The 22,567-nt window shown below is 37.6% G+C and overlaps 1 protein-coding gene across 8 annotated transcripts in view; it reads left to right on the top strand.

Moving 5' to 3' along the window:
• The first annotated feature begins 1,711 nt into the window (after nucleotides 1–1,711).
• Nucleotides 1,712–22,567, top strand: part of ZMYND8 (zinc finger MYND-type containing 8) — a 59,450-nt gene continuing 38,594 nt past the window's right edge. For 2 of the 8 annotated variants that reach the window (XM_040576199.1, XM_040576197.1), the window contains exons 1-2: nucleotides 1,714–1,908; nucleotides 12,626–12,696. In XM_040576199.1, the coding sequence (XP_040432133.1) occupies nucleotides 1,895–1,908; nucleotides 12,626–12,696 (85 nt within the window). In that variant the 5' untranslated portion in view covers nucleotides 1,714–1,894. Of the gene's footprint in view, nucleotides 1,909–12,625; nucleotides 12,697–22,567 lie in introns of all 8 variants that reach the window. The other 6 variants (XM_040576198.1, XM_040576201.1, XR_005824948.1 and 3 more) reach the window with 4 other exon arrangements.

Below are 22,567 nucleotides of genomic sequence, written 5' to 3'. Positions count from 1 at the left end.
TGATATCTCAAGAAACAATCTGAATTCAGTATGGGACAATGCAGAGTAGCAGTATTAATTTTACTGGGTAGCATAGGTATGAGTCATGTCGGCTCACAAGCAAAGAGGTTTGTATGGTGAAGTAGTTATATTGTGAAAGATACTGGTTGGAGCTAAGGGGGGGCATAAGCCTTATTTGTGGTGATTGTTTTCGGCATAATTTGCACTTGGGTAAAGCTAGTGAAGTGCATATATTCTGTTTGCAACTGGTCTTGATTTATGGGAGAGGGTTTTCTATAATCATTTTTGCACAATTCTAAATCTGTTGGCATGATGTTTATTTTGCTTTTGTTATTTCAGCTCGTTTGATAATTATTGTTTTAATATTGAATTTCTCTCTCTACTACTCCATTAGTTTTTCTTTCTGTATAAATAATCCTTTGATAATATGCAGTGTGTGTCAGAATCACCTTTTCATCTACAATTTCCATTATAATTCGTTGATGGCTATAGAATGCTAATACCTGACTACCTAATACAGACGCAAAATTCTGAACAGAATGTAATGCCTTGGTGGGGCATTTCTAAAGATTTGACCTTTGGAATACTCATATGGAGGCGACACTTTCTTCCTTCCTGGCACAGCGATAAATCCTCCCACTTTCACTGCATTAGGAAAGAGAACTGAATCACAGAATTTTAGGGAAAGGAATTAACGCATTTTTGAATAAAATGTTTGGGAATTGGCTCGAGATCAAATGGACCACTTCCACGCTGTTTTCTCATTTTGTCTCATTTGCAGAATTTCAGTAGAAGATAAAAGGTAAAGCAAAAAAAAAAAAAAAAAAAAAAAAAAAAGCTGGACAGGTATATTAACATTTTTGTGAAAGCAGACCGATAGTGTGCCACATAGAGAATTCTACTTCTTTTTAGGGCCTGCCTTATATCTTAAAAAGTACCAAGTCCTACAGGGTTAATAGACAGGAAACTGCAGCTGCAGCGGACTCATACGGAAGTCAGATTTTTGTTGAACAGCCAGCCCTAGCAGGCCGAAAGGTGGGGGCCGCAAGGGGGGGCGGGAATTTGAGAGTGCAGTATCTGGTGTGATACTGATATTTTGGGCTGTTGTCTGCAGCATTTTTTATAAATGGGGAAGGCATGCAATGAATGCCAACAACCCTCTTTGAGAATGCAATTTCTATTGTATCTTAGTTTCTGTAGAAATCAGCCGTCAGGTTTTTCCCATGCAGGGCTTGGCGTGCAGTATGTGAAACAGTCGCGCTGTCAGCGTGTGCTTGCTCCTGTGGGTGTTGGTGTGCAGGAGGATTCTCCCCGAATTTCCACGTTTTGATTTCCGTCCCTCCTGTGCACGTTCACTTCCAGTACTTTTTGTCCTCTTGTGGCCTCGCTTTCCCCGTGCAACACGTTGCGGGCCACCAGATAAGTGAATTTAGCGTTTTGTTTGGAACGAATAGCTTTTGTGACCTGGGTGAACTCTTCCTTCCTTGGGTTTAAAATATCCAACTGCCTTCAGCAGCGGCGTGCTGGGGCACGCTTGCTCAGGCAGGCAGTTGGTGATCACTTCCCTCGGCCTGAAAATCTGTGTGTTTTATAGGGGAGGTGGATATTTGGGGGCCCTTCCCAAGTTTCTTTTGCTGCCACGGGCCTAGCTTAGCCTGTCTCCTCTCTGCACAGGATGGCTCCTGCTTGCCAGAGCTGCACAAAGATAATCGCTCAGGAAGTGTTTCAGCCAATCCCCTGAAGCTTTACATTCAGATTTAGCAAAGTAGCCAATCCAGGATTAGCTTTTATTGGGAAGACAGATCATCAAGCTGAAGTGCCAAGCCCTTTCTGTCTGAGTACTGAGAGCCTGTCCTCCATGTTTTATAAGTATTGACATAACACTGTGTTAACAATGCATCCACAGAGGTAAGCCTTACTTTTTACATTTTTTTTTCTCTAAGACCTATGAGTTGTGGGTTGAGAGTGTGATTCTCTGTGATTTGTTGTGCAAAACTCACACCACAGCACTTTATTAAGTTGAAACTGTTTAAATTTGCTTTCTTGGGTCACATGGTTAGTAGCCATTAGCCACAGCTTTATTTTGCAGACTGGCAAAACCTTGGCATACCTACTTCTGCACAGGAGGATGGTGTTTTTAGAATTTAACAAGATCCTGGTATTCCAAAGAAGCTTTCTCTCTCTGAGCAGTTTGCCAGCACTATTGTCTGTTGTGTCACATGCCTGCTGAAGAGAAAATGGAAGCTAGGGAGCAGATGCATTTAACTGCCCTACAGGGAGTCAAGCAGGGATAATGGCAGACAGAAGAACAGGCAAGTTTACCTTTCTAAACAGTGAATGGAATAGCTAAGATAAGTTATCTATGAAAAAATACGGGATTTTTAAAAACCTAGACATCAGCAAAAAGTGCTAATGGCAGATTGTAGATATTGGGCCTAGGTGGTGGTGTGCTGTTGCATCATGTTTTTTATGCAGCTTATCTTAACTTAAAACGATTATTGAACTCTTTTTCTTGCAGGAATAATTAATACAATGTGTTTCTCTTTCTGAGAGACACTGTATGGTTAATATTTTGTTCCTTTAAAAGGGAGTTTTTATGCTGCAGATTTTGGAAATGGGTTGCTGCTCAATAAAATGCAGCAGTACATCAGTTTACAAATCTGATTCTTTATGGAAAATGCTTTTGAACTGTTAGCTTTCTTCTTTTACATAGTTTGAATAAACTAATGTACCTTTTATCTGTGCCTTTTTGTTTTACACTGTATCAGCCACAGTTCTGTTGTGGAGTCCAGAGGATATAAAATCATCTGTGGTTCATGACAGTAGTACATGTTGTTCGTTCTTGTTTTTTTGTCTTTTTTTTTAACTTTTGGTTTAATGCTACGTAATTATTTCAAGAAATTCCTTTTTGATCAATTCCCAAATCTGCCAGCCTGTTGTATCTTCTTAACTGGAAAAATGAGATGGGTGCTTGAACAGTTGGTAAGTAAGCAGCATGCTACTCTGAACATTTTTAATAGTTTTCCAAACATTTTGCTTTTACTGGGTCAGTTAGTCCAGTAGATGAAGTGATTTTAGTGGTTAGCCATATAAAAAATCCGATTTGTTTAGCGTCCATTTTAAGGGACTTGTATGTGTAAACTGTTCCAATTTGAATGCACGTTTTTTTTGATAATTTGCTTCTAAAGTTTGAAGCTTATACTTCCTGTTTACCTCAGGCCAGTGAAAAATATTCTACTTGCTATTTGTTCGTAGATCCTTAATTACCATGTTTGTAGGGTAAAGCGCAGTTTGGTTGTTCGTTAGGTTTGTAAGGTGTGATGAAAGCGCTAGTACTCAGCAATGAAATGACCTTACAAAGTAAAGTAAATAGTACTTAATGGACGTATATTTTTGATAGTATACAAAGCATAATCTCAGATAAGCTTGCTTGATTCGTAACTGATTTAGAACATTTTGTGCCCTTTATTAAGCTTTTAATCGTAACCTTTTCATGCATGTTTTAACAAGTAGTTTTTCAGTGATCACAAAAAACATTACAAAAGCAGAGGAAAGATGCTGTTTTGTGCTTTAATGTAATTTTTGCGCTGTTTTTTGGCAGTTCACACACTTTCATGATTTTAGGAAAGAACTTAGAGCTCAGGTAGCTTTGAAAATGACTGTACCTAGGTACACTTGCATGTTAACTTCAATAGAAGGTTACCAAGATAACATTCTGTAACATGGGCATTTACCTCTGCTTAGTTGTTTGCCTGTATGAGTATGTTACTCTGAGTACCTCACTTTGCTAACCCCCTCCCCCCCCCAACAAAAAAAAAATTACATTGTAAGAATCTCTAGTAGAATTTGCAACCTAAAACACTGCTGGGTTGTACCTCTGAGTTTCACGTGATAGCAGTTTTGTATGCAATTTTAATGCAGTTTTCAGCATACATAAAGGTGCTAACACAGCTAAGAAGTTACTCTGTTCTTCGTTCTTCAATTGCTGAAAACAGAAATTACATTTGGACATAATTTTCCTAGCACTAGTTTATACACATTAGCAGTTTACTTTCAGTCTTAAAAATTGCACAACATAATATTTGTTTAATGTGAGGAAGCAGGAGTAAGTGATCTGCAATCAAAAAGCTTGTATTAAAATGGCTCCCACAGGTTTTGTTAAACTAGGATCTGTTTCAAATCTGCACCTCCAGACACATTGCTGACAGTGAAGCATATTTGTGTAAGCTGCCCTTGTACATGAAATGAAACATAGCATCGTGAGTCTGTTAAGGTTCACTATTTTTAATCACTCAAATATAATTCTTTTATAGTTCACAAAAAATAAATGTCTGCATTGCAGCAAGATGTCTGAGGCAAGGTAGAGACAGCAGTGTTGTTTTACAGATCAGCCCAATCGCGCTGCTCCATGGAGTACTCGAGCCAATAGAAGCAGAGGGTAGGTTAAAGATTGACAATTGCAGTGGCAAGACTGAGAAAGGCCTTCTGGAAATTTCTACCATCTTTGTTCCACCTAAGTAAAGCAAATTCAGCCAAGCTGAAGAATTTCATGTATTTTTGGTGCTTTGTCAAGGTACGATGTTATCACTCACTTTCATAGATTGCATAATAAGAAGCACTCTGCAGATTTTCTGCTGTTCAGGACAGATGGAATATAGGGTTTTGTTAAAGTGATAGTCACGGGGGAAAAGCACATATTCTTTCTGCCCAAGGTTTTATAGGACTGGATCTTGTGAATTTCACAATTAGATAGAACATATATGAAGCAATGTAGCTGAGGTTTATTCAGCTTGTAGTAAATGGCCATTATTCTAATGTAACTAGCAGTTAATCGTATAATTGCACTTTAAGTTTTCTGGCTACTAACGAGTAATTTGTATCATCCAGGATGAGTATGATTAGCCATTATTATTTAGTGCCAGCATCCAGTTACTTTTATAATTAGTTGGACAAAGAATGCAGTGGGGGAAAAACAAAGGAGTGATCTGGATTATAAGCTATGATGAAAACAGTAGCTTTTTAAAAGCTACATGCCTCCCTCATTCTTCCCAGGCAAGCTGTTTTAGTTGGAAGCTAAATAGTACTAGGGAAAAATGAATGATTTCTTTAAACAAACGACACTACTTAACATACTGAGAATGAAAAAAGTGCAGAGTATAAACCACTCCAAATGTGATGTTTTTCCCTCTGTCTTCAGGCAGGAATATTGAAATGTAGGGGAAAACCTACAGTGATACTAAAGAGGCACGTACTAAAAGGGACTTCATGCTCAAAAATCAAAAATAGATTGAGTTATAAATTTACCTCTTCGTATCAGTGTTCACAAACTTCAGTTGGCTCTTCTTCCTGAGCTGTCTCCCATTTTGTGATATCGATTTTGCTTTTTTGTTGGTTTTGTTGGTTTTGGCTTTTCTTGATTTTGTTTTTGCTTTGTTTTCAAGTGTATTGTCATGTGGATCCAGTAGCTGAAAAGTGATCGGTGATGGTCAGTTTTGCATAGTAATGGTACCACTTCAGCACGGTTGGATAAGGGGTGATAAATCTCTGTGAAAGCGCTCCTCTTCTTTGTCTGGAATTCAGGATATTGATTTGAATCCTGTAAATATCATGAAAGTTGAACGTAACCTTTGCCCGTGTAGAATGTCGTATTATTCACTAAGACATCAATTTTGAAATTTTGTTATTTGTGGATCCCTAACATTTTCTCATGAGCATATGAATCCCAATATAATTAATTTAAGCCTAATAGAATAGGTTTGATTTACCTATTTTCTGCAATACCCTTGGAAAGTACTACACAGGCTTTGAGGGGTCTGCAAACCACAGGCTGAAAACCATTGTAGTAGGCCACATAGCTTGGCCCTTTAATTGTCTTTAGAAAGTATTTTTTTAATACTTTTTTTTTTTTTTTAACAAATGTATCCCATATTCATGAGTTAAAGTCTAATTTAGAAATTGCTACATAGAAACAGAAATTTATTTATTTCATAGCTGTTTGTCATCCTTATGTTAACCCTTTACTGGTAGTTGTTGTGCCATCTGTTTAATACCGTGAGATTAAAATTATGTTGTTATGTTATGTTAACATCCTTAATGTAGCCAGTATAGACCTTTGTTTTCAAACATGATTGTTCTCAAATTATGGTTTTGGCTTCTGAAATCTATAGCTATTCTTGTTGCCTTGCTTGGGCCTCAGTTCTACAGTTTATAGTCTTACAGAGGACCGTATAACACCAAGGGTCTTCCTCCTGCCCCTAATTTTCTCTTTTGTGGCACTATTTTGAATGTATTGGATAAAGAGTAAGGTTTTAAAAAGAACTTGCATGTCCTTTAAATTAGAAATATCTATTTTGGCTCTGCATGTCAGCAGAGGTAGCTAGCTTAAACATTGCTGTATGCAGACAGCTGAATAAACATTTTGTGTATCTTAATTGCTTAGTAGAAATGGAGCATTTTGCAGGGGATTCTACAAAAGGAAACATAAAATATGAGAGGCTCAAACTGGAGAGTGAATCTAAAATTGAGTGATTTCCCTAGTAACCTGTGACTTCACAAAACTCCGTCTTGTGCCTTTATAGATAAACATTCAGATGTCAGGTATCCTTTTGTCATACTTCAAATCATTTCTGATATTTAGATGGTTGCTTCGAATACAGCACTGCTGTTTAAACAAGAGATACTGTTATTGAATAAACTGCTACCATTTTAACTACAGTACAGGAATGAGGCAGTGCAGTGCTGTCAGACGCCATTTTAAGAATCCTGCATAAATAGCATAGCTACCGATGAGTAAGAGACTGTTATAGGTGAGTGCTTATACAAAGCTGCTATTTATTCAGCAATGGCATGCAAATATTTTTTTCAAATTTTTATTGAATGCAGTTTTTTGAAATCATTATTTAGATTTGCTACTCACAAATGTGATATGGGAGAGGCAGGAATTATCTTGAGGATGAAATTCAGTTTTAGTGCTTATAGTCTTAAATCAGTGGTTTTTTTTTGTTTGTTTGTTTTCTATTAATTAAAAGGGAAAATGAATTCCATAAATATATAATTCTAGAATTAATGTGCTTATTCCCTAATGTAGATCTAGACTGTGTATATGGTCATTGGCTGTTTTGAGTGGTTTTCCATATCTGTCAGTTTTTCTTGGTTAAATGTCAAGGTGCAGTAGTTCATCTGCAACTTTTAATTGCTCTTGGTAGTTTATATAGATTAGAGCAGCTTTAAAGATTTTTGTGTATGTACATTTTTTTTAGATAAGTACTAATACTACAGGAATTATTTTCCTAAACAAAAGAGACAGTATTTCTTTTACTTGTCTGAAATTTGAAAAACTGAATTTCATTCGAATAAAACAAGACTCTTCAGCTTAATAGGTTAATAGAGAACGTATTTAAAAATTGTGCAGCTAAGTTTTTTCCTTTTTTTTTTTTTAACTGAAGTATCAGTAAATCCTGTATGTTTGCAATCCTCATTTTTTTTTCTTTCTGTCCACAACTATCCCCAAAGGAAAAACCTCCACCCCTTCCCCTCTCATTCATACATGTTAAGATAATTTGTATGAAACAAATTAGTTTAACATTTTAGGAAACAATTTATTTTTTAAAGTAAGTTTTGTCCGTACTAGTAGGGAAGCTTTAAATGATTAATTGGTGCTCTAGTCAATTGACAGTGAAACTGGCAAAGCTTAAATTTCAATTGTGTTCTTAAAATACGTTCCTCTATGTTCATTCATCTTCATAAGGAAATAAGAGAATAAGAGTATCATTCAGAATGATACAAGGTATTTTCTGTATTCAGTTGGTTACCTAGTTGCATACATACCAGCATCATTTCTGAGCCGCAACCTGAGGGCATCACATTCATAATACACATGCATGATAGTAATGCATGCTATCTGAAATAACAGCTCTAAGCCCTGCAAAAATGAAATCTCCTCAAAATACAACTCTCTAGACTGGCCTACTTGATCACACAGTTATTGTTTACATGAAAATAGATGCTTGTTTGTATTTACTTTGCTGCTGTTCTTGATTTTCATTTTATTTTCTTTATGTGTAATAAGAAGATACCTCTTGCTAAGAACCTGTTTTTCTTGAATTATTTAATTTGAAATCTTTGGCTAATGAAATTTCTGGGTTTGGAAGTTTGAGCTGCATAAAGCATTTTCAGAATATTGCTTGTAATGATGGAAGGTACAAAGGTGAAAAGATCTGTCAGCTTTAGAAAAGTTACTGTAAACTTGCTGTGAATTCCTAGCATGTATTTGCAAGCTTGAGTTTTAAAGATTACCACTACAATCATCACAACTACCATTCAAACAATGTCATGTTGTGCAAGTCATAATACACTACAGCAAATAAAACAATGGGAGATGCTTCTGAAGAGTTGTGAACTTTAAGTATCTTTTATAGCTAAGACTAACACTTATTTAACTTTCCCCCCAACATTTTGATGTTTTTTTTTTTTTAGAATAATCTCAGTAGTTTTCTTACCTACTTAAATATTTGTGCCATTGTTTCCAGTTGAGAGAGATTAAATGTAATAGAGAATATGGAGATACAACCTGCTTCTATAAAGGTCAGTTTTCATAGTATACTATATAATTGCAGAATTTTGTGTTAGTTGTGGGTGAAGGGCAGTGTGCAGATGTGTGTATAGGATATATGCACCTCCATTGCTAAGAGAGATTATAACCTTTGTATCTAGTGGTGAATCCATTTTGACTGTTCTTTTACATTTCAAGTCTTTGGGAGAAGCAGTCTTCAGACATTATCTTTTATATGATAAACCAGAGATGTGTCAAGTCAAGATATTTTGTTCATCTTGGAACTGCTTTTGAAGGATGTTTTTCCTGTTTCTTTAGATCTCTTGAAAGAACATTTTTAAAAGGGGAGCTGGCTGAATTTCCAAAATTGATCTCAGTAGATGGGAAGAGTCAGATTTTGAGTGAAGAAATGTTAGGAGTCCTGACCTGTAACACCCCCACGGTGCTAGGTTTGGGCCCGCAGGAGTAAAGCACCTTCAGTCAACTCTAACTTCCCATGCTACTTTGGTCAGGGATGTAGGAACAGTTCCCACTCCTGAGCTGCTGTATTGATCTGCCACACCCATTTCTCCCTGTATTCATGCACAACGCTTTGCCTGTTAATGCTGACTTGGGGCAGCTGTTGTGTTATTGTTTTATCACGTTCCACTGAGGTTGTACCCCCAGCGCTCAGCACTAGCACAAGTTCTCTGCAGTATCTTTATCAGTGATCTGGACGGGGGGATCGAGTGCACCCTCAGTAAGTTTGCAGATGACAGCAGGTTAGGCATGAAGGTAGGAGGGCTCTGCAGAGGGAGCTGGATGGGCTGGACCAATGGGCCAAGGCAAACTGTATGAAGTTCAACAGGGCTGAGTGCCAGATCCTGCACTTGGGGCACAACAACCCCATGCAACACTACAGGCTGGGGAAACAGTGGCTGGAAAGCTGCCCAGCAGAAGGGACCTGGGGGTATTGGTCGATAGCCAGCTGAACATGAGCCAGCAGTGTGCTCAGGTGGCCAAGAAGGCCAACAGCATCCTTGCTTGTATCAGAAATAGAGTGGCCAGCAGGACCAGGGGAGTGACTGACCCTCTGTACTCGGCTCTGGTGAGGCCGCACCTCGAGTGCTGTGTTCAGTTTTGGGCCCCTCACTACAAGAAGGACATCGAGGTGCTGGAACGTGCCCAGAGAAGGGCTACAAAGCTGGTGAAGGGCCTAGAACATGAGTCCTATGAGGACCGTCTGAGGGAACTGGGGGTTGTTTAGCTTGGAGAAGAGGAGGCTCAGGGGAGACCTTATTGTACTTTACGATTACCTTATAAGAAGTTGTAGCAAGGTGGGGATTGGGCTCTTCTCTCAAGCACCAAGTGATAAGACGAGGGGAAAAGGCCTCAGGTTGCACCAGGGGAGGTTTAGGTTGGATATTAGGAGAAATTTCTTTACTGAAAGGGCTGTGCAGCATTGGAACAGGCTGCCCAGGGAAGTGGTTGAGTCACCAACCCTGGAGGTGTTCAAGAACCATGTAGGAGTAGAACTTAGTAGCATGGTTTAGTGGTGGACTTTAGGACTAGGTTAAGGGTTGGACTGGATGATCTTAGAGGTCTTTTCCAACCTGAATGATTCTATGCACAAAATGCGTCTGATGCATTTGGATGAATCTGGAACATCATCGTTTTAATGTAAATTAAACCTGAGCTCCTGCTAAAGGGGTATTTCAGTCCCGACAGCCCCCTTCTCCCCCCAGCCCGCATTACATCCTCATTTCCTCTTTTCTGCACATCTAGCTGCACAGCGAGCTGTATCACAGAATTGATTCAGTTAAAATTGACATGATTTTTGGATCATTAAGTCAGCTATTGGAGAGACCTTTCCTTTAGTAGCAGACAGTGTAAAATGATCTTAAGACTTCAAACGGAGTCTTTACAAGACTTGTATGTTCTAATCTGTGTCTGAAACTGGATCTATATTTTAAAACAGGTGATGTGTGCTGCCAACTTATTTCACTCTTGACAGAATTATATTTACAAGTCGATTTTTAAAAAAGTGTTCTTTTATTACAGTTTGGTGATTTGAAAATAGGATTTTATATGGGGAAAGAGAAGAAAAAAAGTAGTGCAACATGGGAAGAGAGTAATGAACCAATCCTGTAAGCCCATCCATTCCTATTTCTTAGGAAAGAGAAGGGGCAAGGGCAAGTTTTGGTGTCTGCCACACACTGCCAGCTCCTCTTTGCTAGAGGCCTTCTGGGAAAGGACGTAACAAATGCACAGTATAATTGATCTTCCCATGCATAGTAAATAGGTGAGCATCATATTATGGTCAAGTCTACCATGCATTTAATTTATCTGTGCAAAATAAATCTGAGAAACATTGTGCTATGGTCAACAGTGCTACACATTTACCATAATTCTGGTCACATGGCTCCCTTTCTGTGCTCCTGGAATTAGCAGCATAGTTTATAGAATTTGTTTTTTATGATGTGTTTTATGATTTTAAAGTGCTTAATTTGTGAATTATTACTATATTGTTACTATATATGAATGACAAATATAAAATAACGTTTTCTGGAGTTGATGGATCTTCTCAGCTTTGAGTCTTCCATACATTGAGCTCTGTTCATTTGTATTTAAACTTTTGGCTGACGTAACTGTCCTGTTTAAAATATGAAAGGAATTCCAACCCAACCCTCTGACAGTTGATAGGTGCTCAAAAGTAGTTTTGATAAATACCAGACTAAAAAGTCCTTCTGCTGGTAAGTTTTACTTTGTTTAGAAAACTGTTTTAACTTATACCAGTAACAAAACTCCTGCTAATACAAACTGTTTGTCAGTCTCAAGAGTTTTTCTGTTATAAATGTAACTAAGTCCTCCCTGTTACTTCAATGCTCCGATTAGCTGCCTTAGGCAGATTTAATGGTATTGGCTAAAGCAAAGGTCTCTAGCTGTCCTCTTGGCCTTCATGGTAGAAATAGCTGTCCGTATTGCTGGGATGGCTGAAGGGAAAATCTCAGTCCACTCTTAGCAGCAGTAGCTCACAGTCTGCCATATCAACATAAACTGGTATTAGCAACAACTTACGTTAACAAACTAGACAGTAAATCCTCACTGCAGAGGAAAAGATTTACATCCTGCTTGGCTGTCATGCTTTGGTGGTATTAGTAGACAACTGTGATACCTGCTTCAAGCACCGTAATTGCATTTGTCCATTGTTTTGAATTTGGGCTTGCTTCAATGTCATGTTTTCTTTTATCATTCATCTATAACAGTCATAGCTGCAAAACTGATGTGTAACTGAATACTTCTAGACATTTTCATTTCTCTTCCATAGTCCCTCTCCAAACTGACTTAACTAGTAAAATGTATCGAGTTATTTTCCTGAATGGCATAACTATAAGAAAGTAGAATACTAGCAAGTCAGATCTAGTTTGTCATCTAATGAATCATTTAATCCTACCTGGAATAAATTAAAAGCATCTGTATAAGATCCCATGGTTGAATGATAGTAACAAATCAGTTCTGTTTATTCTTTATTAAAGATAATAATTAATGGAATTGTATTGCCAGTGGATTATAAATACGTAGTTTTCTGTTATAGAGTCTCATTTAAAAATCCTTGAAATTATTTATTTTAATAGTTTTTGAAACTGCATATTACATTCTAATTTTGCAAGCTGTTCTGTTGCTAAATCTGTTACTTCAGCTAATCTGTTCAGTGGTGCAGGCAAGTGTTTAAACATTAGCAGGAGTCTGTTCACACAGCTTATACAGGCCTTAGATGAGGAGGCACAAGGAAGAGAATTCCTGTTTGTCTGTCCGGTATGATTTATACAGACAATGGCATACGTGTTACAAGGCTGTTGTTAGTATGGAAATGTTGCCTTTGTGATGGGTAACATGCAGCATGCGTATGTACCGGGACTGCCTCTCTCCATGTTCTGGTCAGTGTATACTCTGGCAAATAGCAGACCTTTAATTTCATCAGAAATCTTAATATAGTTGTATTTGACAGTGTCATGTTGAATTTCTATGTATGAAATTAGACATGGGAATAATATAATCTAAAACTCTCCTAATTCACTTTTTTGACTCCTGCAGTTTGGCTGAAGAGGAAATAAAGGCAGAGCAGGAGGTGGTGGAGGGGATGGATATCTCCACTCGATCCAAAGGTGAGTGAGAAGGACTATTTCAGGTGTGTTCTACAACAAAGAAGAATATTTGTAAATGGGATAGCAGGAGCTGTGCAATCATGTAATCTACAAAGAAACTGCACTTCAGTGAAGACGCAAGACTCACTGTGTATTTGATGGTGTCCATTGTATTTTGTACAGTGTTTTAGTTTTTGCTGAGTTTTTGTTATATGTCAACCCCACCCACCCACCTGCACGCTCCATTGTTATTTCTGGTTTACGAATAACTAAGGTTAGGTCCCTGGAGAAGACATCACCCTTTTGTATCATCTTTCTTACAATGGCTTCCTTTGAAGTACTTCTAGATTTGCAATGTACGGGAAGGAAATACTACCTTAATATTGTTACTTACGGTAACCAATCCTAATTGTCCTAAGAATAAACAAGAACATTAACATTTAAATTTCCATAAAAACTGGTCCACTGAACAGTGTGGTTTCAAGGATATTAATATATGTATCCCATTATCCTCACCTGAAGAAAACTCGGTGGAATTGTAGGTGAGTGAGAATTTCTATCGCTCAGGTTTCTGGAGTTTTTCCTATGAACAAGTTACTAGAGGCAAATGCTGTTCTCTCTCGGTATAAAGAAAACCAAAGATGTAACCATCTATTATCGGTGTAAATAATGCCACTGTCATTTGGAGTGGAGGAAAAAAGCCCTTCAATCAAATACTTGTGCATAATCACTTGCTCCAATTCATTGTAATTGACTGCCAGCTGCCTGTCCACACTCCTTTTGCGCTTGCAGCTGATTTTGTAGCTCAGTTTACCTGAAAGCTATTTCTGTAAAACAGCAGCAATGGATACTACCATCCTGTTTAAATTCTGGCGCATACACACATTTCTACTACAAGGGTCCTAAGTCCTGTCAGTTCTTGACTGCGCAGATGTAATTGTCTTAAAAGCTTGGCACAGGTCATCTGCATTCTCTTGTTGTTAATTACAGATCTTGTGGAGATAACATGGTTATTAAATTGAATTTAGGTCATATTTTACTAATGGACAGTAATTTTCTTGTTTCAGTTCTCATGGTATGGTTAGATGGTATAATACCTACCATCTGACAGCTCAGAAGAGATTCAGTTAGTCATTTTGCCCCCCCTTCTCCCTGTACTTTTCCCCCTTCTCTGCTTCTTGTCTTGCACACCAGTCTCCATCCCTGAACTATTTGTAATGTTTACTTTTCTCTATATTTCAGTTTACTAAGCTAGCAGAAAATTAACCTTTTTTTTTTTTTTTTTTAATGATTGTAACTGAAAGGGGAAATTCTTGGTCTTCCCTGCTCCCAGCTTTGTGGTCCCACCACTTAACTCCTTTGTGGTGCTTGTCAGATCCCAGCCAATATGGGAGACAAAGGGGGTGATATGACATATTTCAGCTTCAGTTCACCTTAGAAAGACTTTGACACAGATATCGATGCTAATAAGAGTTTCACATGCATCAAGCAAGCTAAACTGTTAGTTATGTCACTCTGACATCCAGTATCTAAAAGTCTTTTATGAGTCTAATACCTGTTTATGTAGTTGTCTGCATTTTAGCACTGCTGTTTACTCAGCACAGAAACAAATGCATGATCCATACAACAGGTTGCAATTCCCTTGCATTAATTGTAGTGCTGGTGTGACCTCAAGGTGTAATGATTCAATTAATTAAGCCCACAGGAAAACTTCTGCTTTTCTTGTAGGGTTAAGATGAAATTTCCCAGGACAGTAAGCTGATTTAATCCCTCATGGTTATTGAAAGGGGCAGTCTTTCAACTCATAATCTCGGCTCTCACACACGTGATCTTGCAGCTCCCCTTGCTTGGGCTCAGTTCAGTTCTAAGCGAGCTAACCTGTAAGAAAATGACTCATGTTTTTATACTTCACTGACTACTCATTTTCTTTAATTGGTTTGTTAAATTTGAAGTGTGTGTTGGACAAAACCCGTGCCTGCGCTATTCTAAGGGAAAAATAACCATCACCCATTTTTAGCCCTTTCAGCTACATTTTTGTCGGTGAAGAAGCATTGTGGGATGTAAAATAAATAAATAAATAAAGACTTGCCTATAAGCCGTGTTATATTCCCAACTTAATTTATGAATTGGTGGTAGAACTTTATACTAGTTGAATGCATAGGAAGTTTGCATAGAAAATAAAGAGGAAGTAACTGTGGATCATAAATGTCACCTGGTTAGTACCAGAGTTGGCCATGTTTTAGGCCTGCTAAAATGAATCTTTCTTGGCTTGTTATATGTATTGAGACAAGTTTCTCTGTTAGTTCCATGTAGTGTTTCTGCAATAGAAAATTCACAAACCAGAATTCAAAAACTGTTGTTACACTCTGTATAAGGTAGAAAAAATGTGGCAAGGTTCTATACTGGTGTGATAGTGGTAGCAATGTTTCCTCTTGTAACATTAATCTTGTTCAGAATTTTGCTTTGTGTGCTTTAGAAAGGATGTAGATGGGGAAATTGACCCTATATAGACAAACTGTTAAGCATGGAGCTCTGCTTGTGTTTTTAGGTTTTGTTCTTGATGGTCTGAGGAGCTTGTGCAGAAATTAAATTGACAGTATTGTTTAACTTCACACTTGTCCTGGAGAAGCTGATGTGCTCCAAGTTTGTAGCCTAAGTTGCTCTGCTACAGTGTGCTTTGTACAGCTAATTTGGGGCCTGGGTAGTGATAGTTGTAATGAAATAGAATGTTTTAAAGCCATCTAGGTCTATGCAGACCTCTTCATAAACATTCTTGTTGTAGAATAAACAGTTTAATTCTAATTGTTATAAATCAATTTCAGTTCAGTTTAGGCTGAGCTGAAACATGCATTGTTTAATCTGTAACAAAGGTGTTAACATAGCCTTTTGAATTGGTTTAAGTAAGGTGGTGGTTTCAAAGCAGCCTAAGCTGGTCAAACTGCTCAGTGCTGCAGTTTTATCCACTTCCTTCAATAGTTAAGCTGACAGGAAACTAACTGAACCATAAAACATGCATAGTTTTCTACTAGCCTAGTGTGCTGAAATAGCTTGGTAGATTGCCAGAACTGGTGTAAGAGAGAGGGCAGGAATATACCAGTTGAGTGGAAGTGTAGAGGTTTGGCAGCCAGTATTTAGATGGGTTTAGGCTCTAATGAAACTAAAACATAAAACCATAGCTGCGACTTCTTATGCTTTAAAATGTGGTGTCTAAGAGTGAGTCTATAGCAATAGTCAGGAGGAGGAGAAGACTTACTGTAGCAGTTCTAATTTAGGTCTTCCTATAAGCTGTGAATGTGCAGCTTCATTAAAGATGGGGTTTTAAAATATACTGCTGCCTTGATCGGAACAAGCAGGTGTAAGGCATCTGAAAACTGGAAATGGGAAATGATGGCTTAAAGAGAATAAAGAAAGTCTGAGAAAACAGAATGGATTCAGTAGAGGATTGATATTTAGCAAAGGAGAAAGGCCAGGGATTAGATTATTGTAATATTTTTTCTTCTGCATATGATACATTAACATGTCTGACAGAAACATCTTGTTGTATTTCTTTTCCAGCCCTATGGACTACTTTTTAAACTTGTTTATTAAATATTTCAAGATGGAGCTTTCAAGGCTTTCTGGAGAATTTCCTGAATGTTTCCAGGTTGTGCTCCCAGAGCAGTATAACCAGCTAAATCATTGTCTGATGCAGTTCTGTCTTCACTTGTACTTGTTTTCTTTGGACAGCAGTAGACTCATCCATGGGCTTTTTCATACTATTGAACTGGAAGATTTTGTTTGTTTGTTTTATAGTTCTCAGGTCAGTTTTTCATCTACTTACCTGTTGATAGAAGTTAGCCTTGGTGGCAGATGGACTTCCATAACAGCTGTATTTCAGCTAGTACCCTGTTTGCCTGCCTAGTTAACTAGTCAAAAGGAGTTCTTTAACTCTCTCCATCCCTTCATCAGTCACACATTCCTTATGTTTCCTTTACATCTATACTGGCGCATAGCCAATCCTATTCTAAGTGAGTTAAGGACTTGGGTACAGAAGCAGTTTTCTATGTGCTTATCTCTCTGAACCAGATTACTAGGGAGTTGGATAGATGTCATTGCTAGGATCAGACTTGTCCTGTCAGTGACAACTAGTCATTAGATGGTCTTAGCTGTGTCATCAAATGATATTCTGAAACACTACTACACTTAATGGTGAGAATTCTGACTAGTACAAATTTTGCCCTGCTAAAGGTTTGTATTGAAGGCATCTTAGGGCATCTCTCAGCAGTAAGGACTTTGTTCGGTTATTTTGAATATAAATACAAAATGATTACTAAAATCAAATTCCCCAAATAAATTATATATAGTGTAACAATTTCATAATAAAACATTTTTATCAACTTTCTGATACCAAGTATGAAATTCTTGCTTCAATTTGAAAAATAATTTGAGAATGCTTCAGTGCAAAGTAGTATGGCCTGAGACTTTTTTCAGTAGTGCAGAGGGTCTTCAGGAGTGCCTTGGGGCAGCAAGTCCCCCTACAGCCAGGCTGTAGTTTATAAGCTGCTTACCTCTGCTATATTGCCAGAGGTTTGCATGTGTTTCTTGTTTTTATCTTTCAAAGTCCTGCACTGAAGACATGTAACAATGTCTTTCTGTACTTGCCCAAAACTGTAATGTAAGAATTAAACAGGATTTACACAACCATGGCTAACCTCAGTTATTTATTACATCAAGCAACTGGATTGGGTTAATTGCATCAGTTGAAGTTTCTGGAATGTAAACAGGGCTTTAGTGGTTGATCGCAACTGGGTCATATTTCAAAATCCTGGCATAAGATTAAAATGCCTCAGAGTTTGCATATATGTTCTAAAAGAGTTATCCATCATATTGTTAAGCATTTTGTAGATAATTCAGCTTGCTATAGTATGATAGGTAATGGGTTTGAAAAATCATAAATCTGTTAGCAACCATTCAGGATAATAAAATTTAAAAAGTATAAATGGGAGACTTCAGACTTCTAGAAACCGTAAGTAATTGAAGCTTGATCTACCAAATCAGACTATTGTGATGCTCACATTGGAGTTAGTATTGCTCTTTTTTGTCTCAGAATTCTTCCTCAAACCATTTAACTCATATGCACTCAGAGCTTTTGAGGAGGAGGAAGGAAGGGAGAAGTGATAGTCTAGGTGAAGTTAGGCCAGTTTTCTGTGAGCAGTAGTTACTGATCCTGTAGTTACATGATGGCATGTTTAAACAATGATTTCTAAACTTCAGGTGAACCTCAAGCTAGCTTGTCGTTTCCCAATGGATGCTTTGGGAGAACACTCATAAGTGCTCATGTCAACGTTGGTAACATTGTAGAACAATTAATAATAAACTAGTGATGAAAAACAAGTAGCTTTTACTGAGAACTTAAAAGGTTATTTCAAGTATATTTTTTCACTTGCACTAGAAACAATTTTTAAATAATGTGGAGGTAAAATTAAAAATCTCAAAAATCGAGAAATAAGTGGAGTAAGATTGTTTGGCAAGATTATTCAGTAGAACAATTGGTTTGTCATATAATCTTTAATGAAATGTTCATTTATTATTTTTCTGTAATGCCCTTCATTTAGAGTACTGAACATTTCAAATTAACTTCTTTCTGAGTGCTGGGTAACTGTAAGTCTGATCCCTGCCTTTTCAGGTAGAAAAGATGGGTGTACAGTCAATGCCCATCTGACCCAACTTGGTTCAAGTTGTCTTGCTCAACCTATGACAGGAGTTTTGTAGAAGAAGCAGGGAGATGGCAGAGATATATACTGATTGACAATTAACTGGCATTGTGAAATAGACTCTTAAGTGAGACTGTTCTTGCTCATTAAACACCGTTTTAAAAATACTTGCTTGATATGTAAGAGATCATAAATTCTTGGTGTTATTTTTTTGAGCAGAAACTTAAATTGACCTCCTATAGAATTGTCCTAGTCACCAAGCTGTTGTACAGTTTAAATTCGGTGGTCTTTGTTCTTTCCTCTTGGATTTGTTTTGCTTTGTTCAAGTAATAAATATTAAATTGAACTACATTGGGAAACTAAACCAGGTTAAAAATTGCCCTTCCTCCTGACAGATTATTTTAACAAGGATGAATGTCTTGATCCGATTCTCAGAACAGCTACATGTATTCTGCTAGCAGAGCTGGAAGAGTCAAGGAGTGAGAGGCAGTGTGTGCTAAACAGAGCACTGCTGTCAAGAAAAATTCTCATAAAATACAACTTAGGCATTCTCTATCTTAATTAGAGTTTGAAACTAGGTACTGTCATTCTTACTTTACCTGAGCTGAATTAAAGATTGTTTATATTATTAGTTCCCTGACAGACTGGTAAATTGGTGATTGCTAAATCTGAAAGAAAATGCCTTTGCATTGTTGTTTTCCTGTCTGTTCCTTATTTTTCTTAAAGTTATATCTTACATTGCCTCCAGAAAATCTCTTGACATTTCAATAACTTGTCAGTTGAAAACAAAAACCACAAAAATCATAATTCAGGTCAGTTTTTGTGTGTTTTATGAGTCACCACTTGTTTATTTGAAAATCCCTAATATTCTCAGGCTTGAGCCACAGAAGCAAATTACGCTAGTTTAATGTAAAGTAGTTTTCAAAATCGGTTAACCAAACATATATTTCCATGGGATCATTAGTGCATTGGTTCAATCAGTATTGAATCAGTACCTTTTTCCAGCTAAAGTATAGTTTGGATTTGATTTGGCAGTAACTGAATTGCAATTCACTTCTTGTTTAGCTAATAGCAGTTTAACCCTTTTCTGACCTGAATCAGGCAGCTTTGGAAAAAAACATAATTTGAAAGTGAGAAAGTATGACATTATGGCGGCAAGCCAATAAAGAAGAACTTAAATTTTACACCTGATTTTCTTCTTTGCATACTAAAGCTAAGGCACCACAAGCAGTGTCACAGTGTGCTCCGCTGGTGGTAGTTATGTGCCTGGGAGTAAGAAATGGAAGCCAAAGGGCAGAATGCTACATGCTTCTGTTACCCTCCTGGTTCAAGCTGTGCCTGCATACGTACACTCTGGAAATAAATGCCCAAGTCTCTTCAGTGAGTTATGCTGAGGGAGTTACTTGCTGGAGAGAAACTCAAGCTCATAGGTCATTGCAAGTACTTTAAGGATGTTGTTTCCAGGAGGGAGAGACAATTCTTCAGATCTCTGCATTGGGAAAACAAGGATTAAGGCATGGTCAGCACTTCACAGTAAGAGTAGTTTAGTTATGGCTTCCTTCAGGAGCGTGTGGAAAAGCCTCGTTGAGAACTGCAGCTTATGGAAAAGAAACAAAACATGACATTGTTGTACATACTGTTTGAGCCACATGGTGATGGCAGGATGAGAAAAAACTGGTGCGATGCAGTTTTTGCTGATCACTCTGAATGCAAACAGTTCCCATGCTGAGTAAGCTCCATTCCACTTTAATGAAAAATTTGAATTCAGAACTTGTTTTGGTTTTAGGTTTGATCGCTTTGGTTAAGTTGTGGGTTTTGGTTTAGCTGACACTGCTGCAGTGTTTCTTTCATGATAGCTGTATTAGCTCAGCTCTCTTGGGATATATGAAGCATATGCCAGCCAAAGGAGTTCTTCTGCCAGCTTCTGATTAGCTGAATTGGAAAACAAAACAAAACAAAAAAGGAAAACTAAAAACAAAGCCTCAACAAAACAAAAAAACAACCTTAGTCTGTCACTATAGTTGTACCTGTGTTAGGATTTTTATAGTCATATTCGCTTAAGGAGGTGGGGAGAAGCAGATGTATTTTTCTCATATTTAGAGGACATATCTTATTTGACTATTTGTTGTATTGTCAAATTAATCTGAATTTTGGCCTAAAAGGAGTAGGAGGCAGATGCACTTGAATTGAAACAAGTCAAGTAACAGTAATGGTCTCAGACATACTGTATTGGTTTAATTCAGCGTAGGCATGTGAGAAAATAACTGGTCCTACACACAGGCTACTGATGTAGAAAGGGGAGGGGTAGGAAGGAAAAAATGATATTTCTTCGTGCCAAAGATAACTTTGAACATAGAATGTATTTTTTTTTTTAATTATTATTACTTTACACAAGCTTAACTACATTCTGCCGAAATTTTATATCTTATGTCAACAGAAAAATTTCTCTGACAGCCAACGCAACATTTCTGCTAGGCAACACTGCTGAAATAGCTGTGCCTACGTAACTCCAGTAGTAGACGCTTTTCCTGGTATTGTCAAAATTATATGTGTGGTTAAGTTGGTGCAGCTATTCCGTACGAACAAAACTCAGGATGGACAAATGCTCCTAAATTTCTCATCCTTCCCTCAGTTGTATTGTCCATTTAGCTTTTTGTGTTTTTCAGATGTTTCTCATATTTATTTACAATTTTCCTGATTCTTAATCATTATCTTGACATGTTACCAAGCTTTTGGTCAATCATAAGTCACTGTATAGCACCAAATTCTCCATACAGTCATGTAGAAAGAAGTCCAAACAGCTGCTATTTTCTGTGCAGTTATATATTTTGGGAGAAAAAAAAAGTTAAAAAGCTCCAGGAAATGGAGAAAAAAATGCTTGTCATTACAGCTGATAGGTAATGTGTCTGGGCCCACCTGTAGAGTATAAAGCTAATTATAATAGGTAAGACTGATTGACACAAGTTAATGCAGACCACTACAACTTCTCATTTACAGAAGTTCTTCTACTACACCTTTTCCATCTTTTTTTATATTTTCTTCCATACATGTGGACAATGTCTGTCTTGAAATGCTTAGACACATCTTCAGATCACTTCTTGAGCTTGCATCATGAATAAGATATAGTGGCATCATGGGGTTTTTTGAGCATGTTTTCTCAAAGTTTTTCTACGTTAGTAACTGTGTAGTTTCTTGACACTGCTTCACTCTGTCCACTCAATAGTATGCTATTTTCCATAAACGTAAGCTTTATAAGCAAGCATTCCAAGGTTATTAAGACTACATTGTATGTATCGCTCCTATTTTTACATCAATGTCATTTGGCCATTTTCATAACAGAGACAAGTCATTAATTCATTATTAGTATATGCTCAACTGTTGTTCAAAATTTTTCAATTTCTGCCTAGCTTGTTAACCTTAGCTCCATTTGTGCAAATCATTATTGCAGCCAGTTTTTTATTTCTCCTTATTGACAGTTTGACCTTCACATTTGTAGAAAATACAGAGATCATCTGGAAATCTAGTTTTTCATTGTGTCGTTGACCCTCTAAGATTTGTGCTATGTGACAAATTACCTCATCTTTGTATGAGATTCAGTCCAACTTCAATTTCACAGGGCATTATTTTGTGTACAGTTTTAAAATGAACTTCATTTCCTTGGCTCTTTTAGGAATGTCTAAAGAGAACGTGTCAGTGGCCATGTTATTTGTGGTATCTGTGGTTTTGTTGTAGAAAGGAATTATATTTAATTTGTTCTGACAAGCTCTCTTTCTTATGCTGATGTCGGTTCATATATATAAAATCCCAGAGCTCTGTCCAGTCCACGTAACCTCAGCTGCCTGACGGAAACACCTTAGTTAGCAGCATGCCCAATCTTCCCTGCCTGTGTGGTAGGAGGAGGTAAGTCAACTGCATTGTCCTCTGGAGATGTGAATCAGGCTCCCTACACATCTCTTGCCTGCAGAGCCAGTAGCAGGCAGAGTAGAGTGACAGCTGTTCAAATTCAGGTAGCTCTGTAACTATGCCTGAAGGCACTGGGGATTAATACAGGCTATGGGAAGGTGACATGCTACCCAGGAGGACTGGAAACTGGAAGGAGCTGGGACACTCGACTAGCCTGCCCTGCTAATTGAGAGCCCTGACAAAAACAGTGGCAGTGGCTTCAAATCAGATACCTGAAATGTTACCTCCTCAGGCCA

Source organism: Cygnus olor, chromosome 16, assembly GCF_009769625.2.
Source record: "Cygnus olor isolate bCygOlo1 chromosome 16, bCygOlo1.pri.v2, whole genome shotgun sequence".
NCBI lineage: Eukaryota > Metazoa > Chordata > Aves > Anseriformes > Anatidae > Cygnus > Cygnus olor.
The sequence above is the reverse complement of the archived record's forward strand: the minus strand, read 5'-3'. Positions and strand labels throughout refer to the sequence as shown.